This window comes from Fusarium flagelliforme (genome assembly GCF_020744385.1).
Source record: "Fusarium flagelliforme strain FIESC 12 MPI-CAGE-AA-0113 chromosome Unknown B0J16scaffold_1, whole genome shotgun sequence".
Classification (NCBI taxonomy): domain Eukaryota; kingdom Fungi; phylum Ascomycota; class Sordariomycetes; order Hypocreales; family Nectriaceae; genus Fusarium; species Fusarium flagelliforme.
Genome location: NW_025763503.1, coordinates 6,773,750 through 6,790,291, shown reverse-complemented (window position 1 = coordinate 6,790,291; position 16,542 = coordinate 6,773,750). Strand labels below are relative to the sequence as shown.

General features: G+C 49.7%; 5 protein-coding genes across 5 annotated transcripts; 2 read left to right on the top strand and 3 right to left on the bottom strand.

Moving 5' to 3' along the window:
- Nucleotides 1–358: 358 nt before the first annotated feature.
- Nucleotides 359–1,257, bottom strand: B0J16DRAFT_40286 (uncharacterized protein). The gene is made up of 2 exons (XM_046132684.1): nt 1,116–1,257; nt 359–1,058 (listed from the first exon to the last, which is right to left on the bottom strand). Exons 1-2 carry the CDS (start codon nt 1,146–1,148, stop codon nt 501–503), a joined length of 591 nt encoding a protein of 196 aa, XP_045990168.1. The 5' UTR covers nt 1,149–1,257; the 3' UTR covers nt 359–500.
- On the bottom strand, nt 1,258–1,817 carry B0J16DRAFT_40285 (uncharacterized protein). Its single transcript, XM_046132682.1, has one exon. The coding sequence runs from the start codon at nt 1,710–1,712 to the stop codon at nt 1,368–1,370; it is 345 nt and encodes a 114-aa protein (XP_045990167.1). The 5' UTR covers nt 1,713–1,817; the 3' UTR covers nt 1,258–1,367.
- A 437-nt stretch (nt 1,818–2,254) lies between these two features.
- On the bottom strand, nt 2,255–2,837 carry B0J16DRAFT_40281 (uncharacterized protein). Its single transcript, XM_046132678.1, has one exon. It carries the CDS (start codon nt 2,737–2,739, stop codon nt 2,341–2,343), a length of 399 nt encoding a protein of 132 aa, XP_045990166.1. The 5' UTR covers nt 2,740–2,837; the 3' UTR covers nt 2,255–2,340.
- Nucleotides 2,838–5,326: 2,489 nt separating this feature from the next.
- B0J16DRAFT_330525 (beta-1,3-glucanosyltransferase) lies at nt 5,327–7,572 on the top strand. The gene is made up of 2 exons (XM_046126478.1): nt 5,327–5,705; nt 5,758–7,572. The coding sequence occupies exons 1-2, from the start codon at nt 5,631–5,633 to the stop codon at nt 7,303–7,305; spliced, it is 1,623 nt and encodes a 540-aa protein (XP_045990165.1). The 5' UTR covers nt 5,327–5,630; the 3' UTR covers nt 7,306–7,572.
- A 2,534-nt stretch (nt 7,573–10,106) lies between these two features.
- B0J16DRAFT_330523 (putative DNA helicase INO80) lies at nt 10,107–16,427 on the top strand. The gene is made up of 4 exons (XM_046126477.1): nt 10,107–10,764; nt 11,123–11,425; nt 11,477–15,968; nt 16,020–16,427. Exons 1-4 carry the CDS (start codon nt 10,390–10,392, stop codon nt 16,187–16,189), a joined length of 5,340 nt encoding a protein of 1,779 aa, XP_045990164.1. The 5' UTR covers nt 10,107–10,389; the 3' UTR covers nt 16,190–16,427.
- Nucleotides 16,428–16,542: the final 115 nt, after the last annotated feature.

The following is a 16,542-nucleotide window of genomic DNA, read 5'->3' as shown; positions in this document are numbered from 1 at the left end:
AGCGCGAGTCAACTTTGCCTCTGCTCGAAATCGTCAATTGAAAGCACGGTCACCTGAAGGTGATACTGCCGCGCGTTGCGCCTGGGACAGCACAGTAGCAGTCGCTGACTCGATCCTTGTAGCTGAGTTGTATCAGGCAGTTATTCCCTTTCCAGCTTAACCTATCACTTATTATGATGATTTCCAGGCTGACACTTGTCATGGTTGTCATCAACATTGCATAAAGACCACCTGATACACTACCGTCTGTTGCTGAGGATTACTAGTGAAGATTGGGTTTTCTGGTTTACCCCACGCTAAGAGGTTCTCACGAGTTGGGATCTCGAGTGAAGTATATTATCCAAAGCATTCAATGAGGATAGAAATTGGCATAGTCTATATCCCAATATCAGATCAATAACATCACATTCCACCATGAGTGTCTTGTTTTTGTTTCATGAGTCATTTCATCATTGATACTAAAGTCGCTATGGTACAGGTATCATTACATCCTCGACAAATTAAGAGGAAGTCTCGTTGTTGAGAGCATCAAAAGAGCTCTCATTGGCGAGACCAGTCTGCTTGGGACCAGCATCCCGGCCAGCGGCAGTCTGGCTCTGCTGGAACTGGAGCTCAGCAACCCGGCTGGGGTCGTTCTCGCTACCAGGCTCAGAGTTCAAAGCCTTCTTGAGGCCATCCTCGGTCTTGGAGTCGTCGAAACCCTCGGTGATGTTCTTGCCGTGAGGGCCACCAGAGGACTTGATGTACTGGTTCTCAACGTAGCTGGGGGCAGTGCCACCGTTGGACTTGGCAGAGCCAGACTGAGCGGAGTTGGAGTTGGAGTTGGAGTTGGAGTTGGAGCTAGGGGCGAAAGAGTTGTTGGCGCTATGGACAGAAGAGGTCTTGGTGGTGCGGCCAGCGCTGGTGTTCTCGGATCCGGATGATGCTTGGTTCTCGCTGCGGATGCCCTCGTTGGAAGCGAAGCCGCCGCCCTCCTTAGCGGATTCAGCAGCAAGAGACTCGGGGGCAACCTTGCCAGGGCCCTCCTCCTTGACGGGAGCGTTCTGGCCGAGATCGACCTGGGTCGTGTAAGTATTTATGGGAGATCATTGGGGAGTTTCTCTGATGAAGCTTACCTTCTGACCTTCACTGGGAGCCTTGGGAGCCATGATGTTGTTGTTTGGTGTTGGTGATGAAGAAAGGGATTGAATTGGTGTTTGTGATTGGAGAGATGATGTTGCAGAGTATGATTGAGAGCAGATATTGCTTGAGAAACGGTCTTGGGCTCAGTGATATATTGCGATTTGACAGTTGCATGACATCATGGTGGTTGTCCCTCACTGACGCCTTTGAGGTCCAGCATGACGCCGAATTACATCATGTAAGTCCTAGCGACGAGGCTTTGGCCAGGAAAACAAGCAAAAGAATAGGAACCAACGACTTTTACAGTTCAATAAGCGAATGGGTTGGAAAGTTCGACGGAGAGCACTACTCCATAGACATCGAGATCTGAGCTGCGGAAGCCGTGCCATGTAAGACGGGTGATACATGCATATGTTGTAACGCAACATTGACGGGATACTACAGCCAAGAGTAGTATCAAAGCTACGGCAGAATAAAAAGAAGCTTATGATCATACACAGGAACAATTCAGCCCTGTCGGCATTCATTGCCGTGACAGAAAGATGACGGCGTCTGGCAGAGACATGATGTCTGCCCGCCATAAGAAGCATCTTATCAGACGACCATCATATCAACAACACCAACACCAAACTTCATGCACCCTGTCTCCAGATACATATTGGAGCACCCGGAGCTTTTGCACCTCCTTGCCTGTTTACTGGCCACTCACCATGTCTGTGAAATGCTGGGACGTGGAGAAAGGTCTTGGCATACGCCTCCAACTCTCTTCACCTTGATATCTGTACTGACAACTTGGACCTAATGCAGGACCATCTTTATAATTGTACCGATCCAACTAAGGACAAATACATGATTGCGTTGTACAGTTTCACGATGTGCCATAAGACGAGTATGTTAGGCGCAGAACGTAGGAGCGCTGATAGCGGACCCACGTGCGCTCGCGTATAAGTTCGCTAGAAGGCATGCATGATTTGTATCAGGATAGATCCTTTGCACGTGTCTCATCAAAGTCAATATGTGCGGTCACTCTTGAATGTGACCAGTCTTGCTGTAGCTAGGTGCCATGGTAGTTTTAATACCCAGCCCGACAATATGACTGTGGACTAGAGTGGTCACTTATCTAACAGCCCTATATGAATGATACCTATTCTCGAATCATATAGGCTATAATATCAGCTGATTGGAATGCCATAAATGTTTCATACATTTATATCTTAGTTACGAGTGCCCCCATACTGGACGTCGTTTTTGCTGTTCAGCCGACATATCAGCTATATTCGGTCTACAAGAGTTACTCGAGTGAGCATCGATCCAGCACAGAGAGGCGATGCAACTCGCTGAACACACAATGGCAATACCGACAATGGTTTGGACCATCGGCTTTGCAAGACCAAATGTCAAGTATGATCTCCATATACTATGGTGAGTTCTTATTGAGTAGTTGGGTTTCATGAAGTACTGCGGATAAGGACTTTGATCAAATCTACAACGCCGGATCCTGTCCGTAGCAAAGCAAAACTGTCCAATTATTAAGGTAACAACGGTCACATTTATGTAATTTGTATACTTTATATCCAAACACTTCCGATCATCAAACTTGCCAGGTGTCAGTGTCATTTAAGGATCTTAGGTGCCTGCATTTACATGCATGTAAATGGTATCATTCTTGAAGTATCAGATCGCTCGACGGCCAACAAGCCGCAGTCACGTGAAATCATATGCAAGAGACAAGTTTGAAGAGTATTTGACAAGTATTCAGGCTGTGATGTTCTGTGTGCTGAGCCTTCGCAGTCTCTGATTTGATTTGTCCACCACTGAATACTGTGCTGATCGTCATGCGAAGTCAACATTTTCGTTTGCAGCCCCTATCCTATCAGTAAGGAGTTTTTCTTGGGGAATTTAACGACAAGATCAATTTTATGAGCCTGTCAGCCAAGTTGATCGACTGTTCGTGTTAGATGATGCCAAGTTCTAGGCGTAATACTAAGGCTGGAGTGTACAGTATGAGTAGATTCATCGCTATCATGTTGAAGTTGACCGCAAGGATAAAGTTAAGAGACTGTCCTAAGCATGTTGCTACCTGTTGACAAGAAATTGGCACGTCTTGGCACTGCTCGGCTGATGGCGAATGTCCCTCTTGGACATAACATGCATTCAGTATCACTCCCTTCATTCTTCGCAGCTCAAAACAGGTTCGTCCTACAGAAGAATTTGCAAAAAAGACAACCACCACAATGATATTCAGAGATAAAGAAGCAAGATCTTCACAAGGCTCTGCTGCCAAGCCATCGGCCAAGGCTCATGTTTCGTACACCTGACGCAAGAATGAAGAGGATTCGGCCCCGAGAGGCAGTATTGCCACCCTGTAGTCAACTGCAGCGGCGCATGATCGACCATTTGTGGAACCAATTCAGAGCCGCTGGACATTTCAAGGCATCTAAGAGGTCAAAACTCAACGAACTGTAGAATTTCTTGCAGGAAGTGATGAGAATGTTGATGCAATGAATGAACAGGTGAAGTGCTATTGGAGTCATCGGAGGGCATGCGCCTGGAAGGTTGACAACCACCAGCCTGGAACTAACTCAGTTGTGAGTTTATTTAAACATGAGTGTGGTCCCTAGGTGCATAGAGCAATCCAAGCTCTAGAAACATACCTACGCAACTAGACTCTGGACTACCGAATATTCGCATTGAGAGATTCAAGCAGACTCCACTCTTAATTAATTAAACCCAACTCGATACGATGCCAGGTCGGGAACTCGTTTACCACGACGGTCACTATCACCGCACTTCGGCAGACCGGCCGGAACAACGGCATGACCAAAAACGTCCTCAACAAAATGGGTTGTTGCAGAAAACTCACGATGCTTGGGGTCGTGTACTCTATGGCGTTGGTAACGCCTATTTCAAGATTCGAGGACATTGAACGACGACGACGATGACGACGCATATACGAGAGAGGAATGAAATCGATGATCGGAAACATTCAACCAGCCATCGAAAGAAACTGTTTCGGTGTTACCCACTATTCACCCTCCAGTCAACAAGATCAAGCTTTGTGATGGCGTCTACTGAACCACTATATCTGATGATGATAGACAATGTCCCAGCGCTGATCAAGGAAAAAAGAACAAAGAACCATCCAAAAATACAACAGTCAAGCTCATCAGCAATGCAAGCCGCACCAGGGATAATTTTATGGACCCATTGATGGGCGCGAAGGCGTCTATGCTCTGCTTTACTTTGGTTTCAGAGTACGATGGATCAAGGAACCAACCAGCAGACAGGAGTGAGATACAGTGTCAGGGTCAGGAATGACATACTTCAAAGACTTGAGACAAAGAGACAAACCGGGCCGAGGTGGAAGAGCGATCTGTGATCCTGGAGAGAGGATATTAACACGCGTAAGCTTGGGGTTATTTTACATAGACCAGGGATGGACCTACAAACAATTCGATATTGTCAATTGAAATGAGGCTGCTTGTCGGATTAAGCCAAGGAGACAAGACATAGGCATTTATTTTATTGCAAGTTCATACTCATGATGCCAAGTGCAGCTCCGGGGACTGGGCAACTGCTGTGGACCGCCGGAAGCGTTTCAAGACAATTTCCCAAGAGTCATTCGAGACGTCGTATACGTCTAGAAGGCGAAATAATAGAGGAAGTGAGACCCCTGGTGTTTTGGCAAAGACGGATATCCGGTGGAGATTGTCCCCTTTTCTGCACAGTGCAGCATTGTGTTTGCGAATGGGGTCCTAACGCGCCATGTCCTAGGCGAGGCCAAGCTTTTGCTAGAGCGAGATAGAGCTACGGTGTGCATTGATACCAAGCACTATACCACCGTCAACAAGATGAGATCCCGCTTTCACAATCCCTGATTGGACACGGATGGCGCCGGTCAAGACCCAAACAAGCTTCAATTTCTGGACTGCGCCTCATAATCGACAGGGGTTCTTTATCCCGTGGTTGGCTCATTTCCCGCTCGTCGACGAGATCTACCTTCTCTTGGGGACCGACAGCTTCACCGTAGCAGGCACAGTGTCCCTCATCCACTACAACACAGCCGCTGCCAACCCCTTGCCACGACAATTAGCGGCTTGGGTCACTGGAGCTCAGGGGGCTCCAGAGCCAGTGGTCCAGTAGGGGCGATTAGTCCCTGCCACCCATGCATTCCATTTTACTTTTCAAATGCGCTCGCCCCATCCCTCGACTCGTCTTTAATCCTTCTTTCTTCCCTCCTCCAACAACCCTTCGCTAACCTTTAATTCTTCATCTCCGTTTTTCTTTGTCGGTTCTCGTTACTTTGAGACCGATTTTTAACTTTTCCCGACACTCATTTACAAAAACGCTCTTGCTACTACGATCCGATTGACCTCTTTTCGACGCGAATTGAAGGAAAAAGGGGTTCAGCATTCAAACAATTACTTTGCGTTGATATACATCAGCGCTTGATTCTCGACACTCATTACTCTCCGTTCTTTTATTAGCCGTTTGATACACAACACACAATGAAGTACTCCGCCGTCATTGCCGTCGCGGCGGCCGCGGCTGCCAACGCCAAGCTGGAGCCCATCACCATGAAGGTTCGTGGCGCATATGAGTTGGAACGTCTACAGTATACTAACGAGCTCCCAGGGTTCCAAGCTCTTCTACACCAACGGAACTGAGTTCTTCATGAAGGGTGTTGCCTACCAGCAGGATTCCGCCGCTGGAGGTGAGACCAACGACAAGAAGACCAAGTACATGGACCCTCTTGCCGATGAGAAGGCTTGCAAGCGTGATATTCCTCTCCTCAAGGAGCTCGGTACCAACATCATCCGAACCTACGCCATCGATCCCGAGGCCGACCACAAGGCTTGCATGAAGCTTCTCGACGACGCCGGTATCTACGTCATCTCTGATCTTTCAGAGCCCTCCGTCTCCATCAACCGAGACGACCCCAAGTGGGACATCGAGCTGTACGAGCGATACATTGGTGTCGTTGACGAGCTCGCCCAGTACGACAACGTTGTCGGTTTCTTTGCCGGTAACGAGGTCTCCAACAACGTCTCCAACACTCAGGCTTCTGCCTTTGTCAAGGCTGCCGTCCGTGACACCAAGAAGCACATCAAGGCCAAGTTTGACCGCTGGCTCGGTGTCGGTTACGCCTCCAACGACGATGTCGACATTCGTGAGGATATTGCCGACTACTTCAACTGCGGTAAGGACGATGAGCGCATCGACTACTGGGGTTACAACATCTACTCTTGGTGTGGTAAGAGCAGCATGAAGGACTCTGGTTACTCTGACCAGGCCAAGTTCTTCAAGGACTACTCTGTTCCTGTCTTCTTCGCCGAGTACGGTTGCAACGAGCCCGGTGGTGCTGCCGAGCGTATCTTCGATGAGACCACTGCTCTTTACGAGAAGGAGATGACTGATGTCTTCAGCGGTGGTATCGTCTACATGTACCACCAGGAGGCCAACGACTACGGTCTGGTCAAGATCAGCAAGAACGGTGACGCCGTTAAGCAGAAGGACTTCAACCAGCTCAAGAAGAAGGCCACTGCTGCTCAGCCCCAGGGTGTCGACAAGGATGACTACAAGCCCTCTGGAAAGGCCGCTTCTTGCCCCAGCCAGTCCAAGACCTGGAGGGTCGACTCTTCTCTCCCTCCTACCCCCGACAAGGAGCTCTGTGACTGCATGGTCAAGAGCCGAACCTGTGTTCCCGCTGATGACCTCAAGACCAAGGACTTCAACGACATGTTTGGTTACATCTGCGGTGAGGACAAGAAGATCTGCACTGCCATCAACGCCAACGCTACCGCTGGTATCTACGGTGCTTACAGCATGTGTGATAGCGAGGCCAAGCTTGCTTACATCCTTGACGCCTACTACAAGTCCCAGAACAACAACGCTGATGCTTGTGACTTCAAGGGCAAGGCCACCACCCAGAAGGCTCAGAACCAGGACTCTTGCAAGTCCAAGCTCGATGCTGCCAGCAAGATTAACGAGGAGGTTGCCACCGCTACCGCTGCTGCTGGTGGTGCTTCTTCCACTGGTGACGCTCAGAACAGCGAGGAGGACGACGAGAGCTTCGGTCTTCAGGCCGCTTCCATCGGCCGCCTCTTCAGCATGGGTGACTACGCCGTCGGCGCCTACATGGCCGTCGCCGGTGTTGTCGGTGCCGGTATGGTCCTTCTGTAAACTCCGTTTCTTGAATGGATCAATTTTGGTATGATTAGAGCTTCTTTGCGGTGGCCTTTTGGAATGTGCGTATTCCCACCTTTGTGTGTCTTTTTCTTTTTGTGTATCTAGCATCGCCGGTGTTTACATGGCTTGTAATTAGAACGAGATTAGATGTCTAATGCTATCTTGCGCGATTGCTATGCCAATCTGTGATCTATTAGTGATTATAATTTGATAAAGTAATGCAACAATTCAATTTTGCTGCCATCACAGTGAGATCGATGATGTGCCATGCCCCAATACCAGTAATCTAGAGTGCTTTGTATGTCTGCAGGATTATGTAGCAGCCGAGGATTGAGAGTCCTCTGTTTTGGTGAGGCTAGAGGTTCTATGCCCGCTTCGTCGCTACCTTTGCCTTCACGGTGTCCTGAGAGCATCAGAAGAATCCCCAAAAGCCTAAGAGATAAAACAATTTGGTCACTTTATGCTAGCTTAGACCAGGACTTAGGCCAGTTTATTATAGTAGCCTAAGCCTTCCTCCATTGAAGTCTCAGGCTTCGTATCGTCTGTATCGGTGCCCTTGGTGTTAACCACAAAACCAGAAAGCTCCTGCGACACCACACCTGCAGGGCGCAAAAAGAGGGCCTCACAACAGTGACTTGCGAATTAGTGCTGAACAAGCGAGAGGAAGTGTCCGTCAAAAGCCTCGAAGAGATGCTTCTTCTAATAGCCTAAGCCGTAGAAGTCAATTCTTCTATTACCTACCTGGATGTACAGCCCCCAGCAGGTGCGTCAAATCCCAGCGTCTTCAACACATGACAGTCCAAACAACAACTCTTCGGTAAAACAAGACTAGTAGCAGGTCTGTCTATTGGCACTGATGGAAATCATTGGTAGTTTTGTGCGTGAGGGGTCAAGTTTTCTTTCAATATAGCTGGGTCATTGAATGAAAACGAAAAGCTGGCTGGTCAACCACGCACCACGCACGTTGTCAAGGCCAATGATGGTGTTTAGATTTGACAGCATCCCGCACTCATGCTTCTTCCACTTCTCCTACCCTATACAGATGACTGACATTTCTTGTTGACATGTTAACCGATCCTCGGGAACTATCCCCGGGTGCCGGTGACTGGGGAGATGGGATGCGCTGACGGGGGAATCCAAAACTGGGTTAACTTTAGAGGGACTAGCGTTGAGTCAGACCCACAATGGAACGGGGACCAACGGGACAAAGCCAAGCCAGGGGCAGTGAACCAAAGTTGACGTGAAAAAAAGAGACGAGACTGAGACTGACATTGACACGCACCAAATCGAGACGAGGCGAGGCGAGTCGAGTCGAGATCGGATCGTGTACGCGTGCGTGCCTTGATTTGCATTTATCGCACCTGCATTTGCCACGGTTACTATGAGGCTTTTTAACATGCTACCCAGGCATTGACAATAAACATACGTTATACTCAACGACTAATACCCGATGGCCGTTTGTAAACAGTCAATCAACACTGAACCTATCGCCAATTCCTCTTTAGGGAATCGTGCCTTGGAACGGTTGGTGTGATACACGAATGCAAAAACTTGATCAGATTACTTCACTGTTGCATGGAGCTTGTTGCGCCGATGATTCTCATCTCAGTGGTCATAATCTGACCCATCCCAGCCCCTAGATAACCGTGCGTGCAGCTTCGCAAATGACTATCACGGCGTCTGCATTACCTCCTCTTGTCTCGTTTTTTGTTGTCTCTCCTTACTCTCTCTCATCTGGATGGCTGCTCCACCATCGCCCACACCACCACCATCGTCATTGTTCATCACAAAAGACTGTGGCCTTGGTTGTAATCGACGGTGTATTTAGCCAAAACCTATCCTAATCCCCATCTAAAGTAAATGTAGTATTTGGAAATCTCATCTAAACTCGCATTACACTCAAAGACACGGGTACCTACCGTTAGACACGTTAGCTGGCCTAGGCTGTCAGTTACTCCATCACCAACCAGCTCAGCCTGGTTTACAGCTCCCGTCTAGAACAACTCCACTTTGTTGTTCCCCGGGTCATCCTTCGACGCTCTCATCATTGGCATTCCCATTCCCATTATCCTTTCCCCCACTGTGCTCTACATACTCTATTGTAGCTTTGTCCATCCATTGGGTATTTTTTGCTTTTCATCATCCTCATTCCACCTATACCAATACTTTGTACCTAGTATCGTACCTTGTCTCCAATCCCCTTCCCCATATCGACTGCCGCTTGCATCGCCGTATCCCAGCGCCACGCTACTACGTCCAACACCTCCACACCAAAACACTTTGCCCCCCAAGCAGCCAGGGCATCCTCATTCGAGCTGCCTTGGATTTGGGCTCAACTTGGACCTAACATTGTCGCGATTCATCTCCATCGATTATCGTTTCCATTCCCTTCGTCAGTCGCAGCCCGCTGCATCCCCGGTCGCGACTTGCGAATCGCATCGCATCGCATACAGTCAGATTACACAAAGCCTCGCGTGCGCATCGCGAATCTCTGGCCGATCGACTGCGCATCTTTGTCACGGAAACATAACCCTCGCACATCGAATCCACCCCCCTCAATCGTCGCAACATTGCCTTGTCGAGCACATGGGTTCTCAAATCTGATTACCACCGGCCGCTCGACTATAACATATTCCCTGTTCTCTTGGGTGTTTAGCATTGTTCTGTTCTGCCAAACCAGGCGCTAGACCATCAATCACCATGGATCAGAACGGCTACAACTCCTCGGCGCTGCAGCGGCCACCGCGTAGAGGGGATGATGGGGGCGATGATGAACGAGACTCTCGTCCGCATCACCACCATCGTCACCACCATCACCATCATCACCACCGTCGCGACGGTGATTTAGCTTCGGGACCTGCAGCTGGAGAAGCGGCGACAGCCTCATCGAATGCAGGCGGCGCGAATGCGCATCAGCACTCCACCTTTAGCCTGCGCTCACCTAAAAGCGAATATCGCCCGCCTCCCTTCTCTTCTCCTAACGGCCATAATCATAATCATAGTCATCACAACACCAGCACTCCAACTGCCAACCATTCCCTTCAATCCCCGCCTCGTCCGGCGTTGCCCAATCCCTACATGTCATCGTCCACAGGCGCACCCGGTGGCCCCGTCGCTCCTTCTCTGCCACCTCCTGTAGGCCTAAACTCGTCTTCATCGCCTGGATCATCGGCTGCTGGACTTCATCAGCATCATCACCAACCTGGAGCACCAGCTCATCAACACCAAGCTTCTGGTCCTCCGCCCGTGTCGCCGCTGCATCCTCCTGTTGCGTACTATCCTCCCTCATCGAATACGGATATTTATGTACCTCGTGATCCCAAACCTGCATCGCGAGGTTTTTACGACCCTACAACTGATACAACAAAGGAACGTCGAATTTCTGACGCGGCGACGCCTGGAGCCTCCTGGCACAACGCCAACGCCAACGCGCCCCCGGCTGGCACTCCGAAGGTAAGGGGGGCAAATCCACTTCTTTTTTGTCTTTGACTCTCGTTTCGCCCAGACTCGATTTGATTAGATTGATTGCACTTGCTGGCCTTTGATTTTCCTCTTTCCTATCAACCTTCAATTCTTTCTTGATCATCAAGATCTTTAGCCATCACACACAGGCCATCAATGCCTGTTTTATTTCTTTCCTCTTGTCGAGCTTAATTTCCTTTGGCTGCAACCATCACATCACCTTTTTAATTTCATCATCACACTCCTTAACTCTTTCGTATAATCTGCTCCTTCCAATCCGAAGTCAGAAACGCCATAACCACAAAAGCTTGCTGACGTGGAGCTAACTTTTCTCTTTTTCACACAACAGACCCGCGATCCGTACAGTTATTCGCAAACAAACGATCAACAGACTCCATATTACAACGGGTCTTATACATCTCCTCGAGGCCCATCATCATACACTCGCCCGCGTAGCCCTTTATCACACTCGCATCAGAATCCTCCAGCTGGATCGCTCAGCCCTCCGGGGCAACAACCTCTCCTGGCTTCTCCGAGTGTGAGACATGGTACCACAGCCAACATGAACCCAACAACTAATGGCAATGCGATGCCGCCCTTCAAGTCGGATCTCGCGGCTCCGTCACCTCCCAAGCCTGCGCCTTCATCAATGGTAAGTAACCAGGAATACACGAATGCTTTTTTTGTACTAATATCACCAAAGACGTCAAGAGCGAACCCTATGTCGTTTGATAGCATCCTGTCTAGCTCCGAGCCTGCGTCAAAGCCTAAGGAACCTTCTCCCGTTATTTCTCGAGAACCAGAAATTAAGCAGGAACGAGAGCCTAGACGTGATCGCGAAATGAGACGCGATTCACGGGAACCCAAGCAAACAAAACGTTCATTAGAGCCCGAACCCGATCACGACACCGAAGTCGAGAAAGATGTCGAGACAGAACCCGAACCCATTCCTAGCAGGGAAAGGGAGAAGGAGCCTGCTGCTAAGAAACGGGGAGGCCGCAAGTCAACCAAAGGTCGTGCTTCTGATATAAGAGACGCTGCAACGCCTAAGAATGGTCGTAAATTATCAGTCAAGAAGGAATCACCGACGCCTCGTCTGCCGGCTAAGCGACAGGCTAATGGCCAACCAAAACCAAAGACTTGGTCGCCGGAGATGGAGAAGAAGATCCAGAATGCCGAGACACAGATCGAGAACAAAGCCGCAAACTTGGACGCCGACGAGTTCGACGAACAACAATATAAGGAACGAGCCCAAAAGCGACGTCGCGTGATGAATGAGCTCGACGTTGAGCATGGTCTTTCTCGACGCGATGCATTTGCGACCGCCGTCAGTAAGAAATTGATGCTTCATGCTGAACTTGGCAAGCGACGATACGACGATGTTTTCTATGATGAAGCGCTCCATGAAGTACGCGAACAAGAAGTCTATGCTGAGAAGGAACGCAAGAAGGATATGCAACGCAAGCGACGTCGTGAGAAGTCTATGGCAGTTACCATGGAGCAGAAGCAAGCAGCTCTTGCTCGTGCCGAAGCCGCCGAAGACGAGACAGAGCGCCAAAAGCATCTTCGGGATGCCGAGCGCGCCAGCAAGAAGGCACAGCAAACGAAGCTTATCCTGCAGAAGGGTATCAAGGGACCCGCCCGAAATCTTGAGATTAACTTGGAGGGTGGCACCATGTCTTCGTTCCAAGCTTCTGACGTTGAATCTGGAGAAGCAGGTACTCCATCCGGTAAGCGCAAGGCTAAAGGCCGCAGTGGACCTCGTCTTAAGAAATCGAAAGAGCAAAAGCAGGCCGAGAAGGATTCCGCCGAAGCTGCACAGGCTGCACTGGATGCCGGAGAGGAGCTGCCGACCAAAGAGGAGAACCGGGTTCGCATCAAGATCAAGAAATCCAAGAAGGACGTCTCTGCCGATGCCGAGAAGGACAAGGATGAGGGCGATAAGACCGATGAAGAGCCTGTCGAGAAGAAGACCAAGAAGGGCAAAGACAAAGACAAGGACAAGGAGAAGGTTGACGACATCCCCGATAACGAGAAAAGATTCATGTCCAAGGGTTACAACCAAATTTATGACCAGATTTGGCGCGACATGGCCCGGAAAGATGTCAACAAAACCTTTAAGCTTGCTGTCGATTCTTATGCCACCAAGGCCTCCAACCTCAAGAAGACGGCTATTTTGGCATCGAAAGAAGCCAAAAGATGGCAGCTGCGAACAAACAAGGGCACCAAGGATCTTCAAGCTCGTGCGAAACGTGTTATGCGTGATATGATGGGCTTCTGGAAGCGCAACGAGCGAGAGGAACGAGATCTTCGCAAGGCTGCTGAAAAGCAGGAGATCGAAAACGCTCGCAAAGAAGAAGCCGACCGCGAAGCCGCTCGTCAAAAGAGAAAGCTTAACTTCCTTATCTCTCAGACCGAGCTTTACTCTCACTTTATCGGCAAGAAGATCAAGACTGATGAGGTGGAACGAAGCACAGACAACCCCGAGGTTGCCAAGGATGCCCACCAAATTGATCAGCAGATGCTTGACATTGACGAGCCTACTGGTCCTGTCGGTAAGGTCACCAATTTTGAGAATCTCGATTTCGAGGAAGGTAGCGACGAGGCTCTCCGTGCTGCCGCCATGGCCAACGCTCAGAATGCCATTGCCGAGGCTCAAAAGAAGGCCCGCGACTTCAACAACCAAGGTCTAGACATGGATGATGAGGGCGAGATGAACTTCCAGAATCCTACAGGTCTCGGCGATGTTGAGATTGAGCAGCCCAAGCTTATCAACGCTCAACTCAAGGAGTACCAGCTCAAGGGTCTCAACTGGCTTGTCAACCTGTACGAGCAGGGTATCAACGGTATTTTGGCAGACGAAATGGGTCTCGGAAAGACTGTCCAGTCCATTTCCGTCATGGCTTATCTTGCAGAGAAGCACGACATCTGGGGACCTTTCCTCGTTGTCGCCCCTGCTTCCACTCTCCACAACTGGCAGCAGGAAATCGCCAAGTTCGTTCCCGAATTCAAAATCCTTCCGTACTGGGGAAGTGGAAGCGATCGAAAGGTTCTTCGAAAGTTCTGGGATCGCAAGCACACGACGTACCGAAAGGATGCACCTTTCCACGTGTGCGTTACCTCGTATCAGCTGGTTGTCTCTGATGTGGCGTATTTCCAAAAGATGAGATGGCAGTACATGATTCTGGATGAAGCCCAGGCCATCAAGAGTTCACAAAGTTCGCGATGGAAGGCATTGCTCAACTTCCACTGCCGAAACAGATTGCTTCTTACCGGAACACCCATCCAGAACAACATGCAGGAACTTTGGGCGCTGCTTCATTTCATCATGCCGTCACTCTTCGATTCCCACGACGAGTTCAGCGAATGGTTCTCAAAGGATATTGAGTCACACGCCCAAAGTAATACTAAGCTCAACGAAGATCAGCTCAAACGTCTACACATGATTCTCAAGCCCTTCATGCTCCGGCGTGTCAAGAAGCATGTGCAGAAGGAACTTGGTGACAAGATCGAGCTCGATATTTTCTGCGATCTTACTTACAGACAGCGCGCATACTACAGCAACCTGCGAAACCAGATCAACTTCATGGATCTCGTCGAGAAGGCAACAATGGGAGACGAGCAAGATTCTGGTACGCTCATGAATTTGGTTATGCAGTTCCGAAAGGTCTGCAATCATCCTGATCTGTTCGAACGTGCTGAGGTCAACTCTCCATTTGCTTGTGCCTACTTCGCGGAAACCGCATCATTCGTTCGCGAAGGCAATGAAGTCGCCGTCGGTTATTCAAGCCGAAACTTGATCGAATACGATCTTCCTCGCCTTGTTTGGAGAAATGGAGGTCGAATCCACAAGGCTGGCCCAGACAGCCAGGTTGCAGGCTGGAAGAACCGAACATTGAACCATTTGATGAACATCTGGAGTCCTGATAACATTCGAGACAGCAGCGACGGGTCAAAGGCATTCTCGTGGCTCAGGTTTGCGGACACATCCCCTAACGAAGCCTACCAGGCCACCCACCAAAGTCTGATCGTCCGAGCCGCCAAGGAGCTTCAAAAACGCGACAGACTTGGATATATGAATGTGGCTTATAGCGATACTGAGGATGCAAACTTTACTCCCGCTCATGCTCTGTTCCAGATTTGCGCCCGACAGAACCGAAAGCCTCTGGCGGAAATTACCAACGAGGGTATTCTGAGCCGGCTGATGAATGTTGCCAAGGGAGACTACAGCGAATCTGGACTTGGTCGTTTGGAGCCTGCTGGCAGACCTCGGGCTTCTGCACCTCCTATCCAGGTATCTTGCCGCAGCTGGGGAACCGAGTTCGAGCGCAGTGAAGTTTTGTTCAATGCACCAATCCGCAAGATCCTTTACGGACCTACGGTCTTTGAGGAGAAGGCATTGGTCGAGAAGAAGCTTCCTCTAGAGATGTGGCCCACTCGAGAGATGATCCCCAAGCCTGATCATGAGAAGAAGGGCTTCACCAACATCAGTGTTCCTTCGATGCAGCGCTTTGTCACTGACAGTGGCAAACTGGCCAAGCTCGACGAGCTGTTGTTCAAGCTCAAGAGTGAAGGTCATCGTGTACTTTTGTACTTCCAGATGACTCGCATGATTGACATGATGGAGGAGTACTTGACATACCGCAACTACAAGTACTGCCGACTGGATGGTTCGACCAAGCTTGAAGATCGACGAGACACTGTGCACGACTTCCAGACTCGTCCAGAAATCTTCATCTTCCTTCTATCCACCCGTGCTGGTGGTCTTGGTATCAACCTTACGTCTGCCGACACTGTCATCTTCTATGATTCCGATTGGAATCCTACCATTGACTCTCAGGCCATGGACCGAGCTCATCGTCTGGGACAGACCAAACAAGTCACGGTTTATCGTCTCATCACCCGTGGCACGATCGAAGAACGTATTCGAAAGCGTGCCATGCAGAAGGAGGAGGTCCAACGTGTTGTCATCCAAGGTGGTGGTGCAAGCGTGGACTTCTCTGGCCGCCGTGCTCCTGAGAACCGCAATCGTGATATTGCTATGTGGTTGGCCGATGATGAGCAGGCTGAGATGATCGAACGTCGCGAGAAGGAGCTTCTTGAGTCGGGCGAGTTAGAGAAGCAGCAAAAGAAGAAGGGCGGCAAGCGGCGCAAGGCCGAGAACACGGCCAGTTTGGATGAAATGTACCATGAAGGTGAGCAACGCAAGTTTCGGTTTTATTCTTCTTCCAGCTAACAGTATCCAGGCGAGGGTAATTTCGATGATGGTTCAAAGGGTGTCTCTGGTACTGCCACTCCAGCTACGGCTGCAACCCCTGCCGACAGCGACGGTAAAGGGAAGAAGGGTCGTAAAGGAACTAAGAGAGCCAAGACGGCCAAGCAAAGGCTGGCAATCGCTGATGGCATGATGGAATGATGGAATAGAGAGTGAGCGGTGTCTTAATAGATGCGTAACTTGGAGCCTCATAGGCTCGTGGGTCATCAAGGGAGTTATTCGTTTATTTGCTACGTTAGGATTTTCTTTGTCTAGTCATGGCGATGGACCGTCAATAGGTGGAGTTGGAAGTGAAAATGCCTAAAGATAATAAGGCAATCAGCTATGGAACGGGACGTGTACATTACTATAGACGGAGGGTAACAAAGTGTGTCCCTGTAACAAGTCCAAACGTGAAGAGTGACTGATGTTGATAGAGGAGTGTGAAGTACGTGGTGAGGAGTTTGACGGGCGCTGTACATGGTTGGCGATATCTTTGCGACCTTTAACAAGTC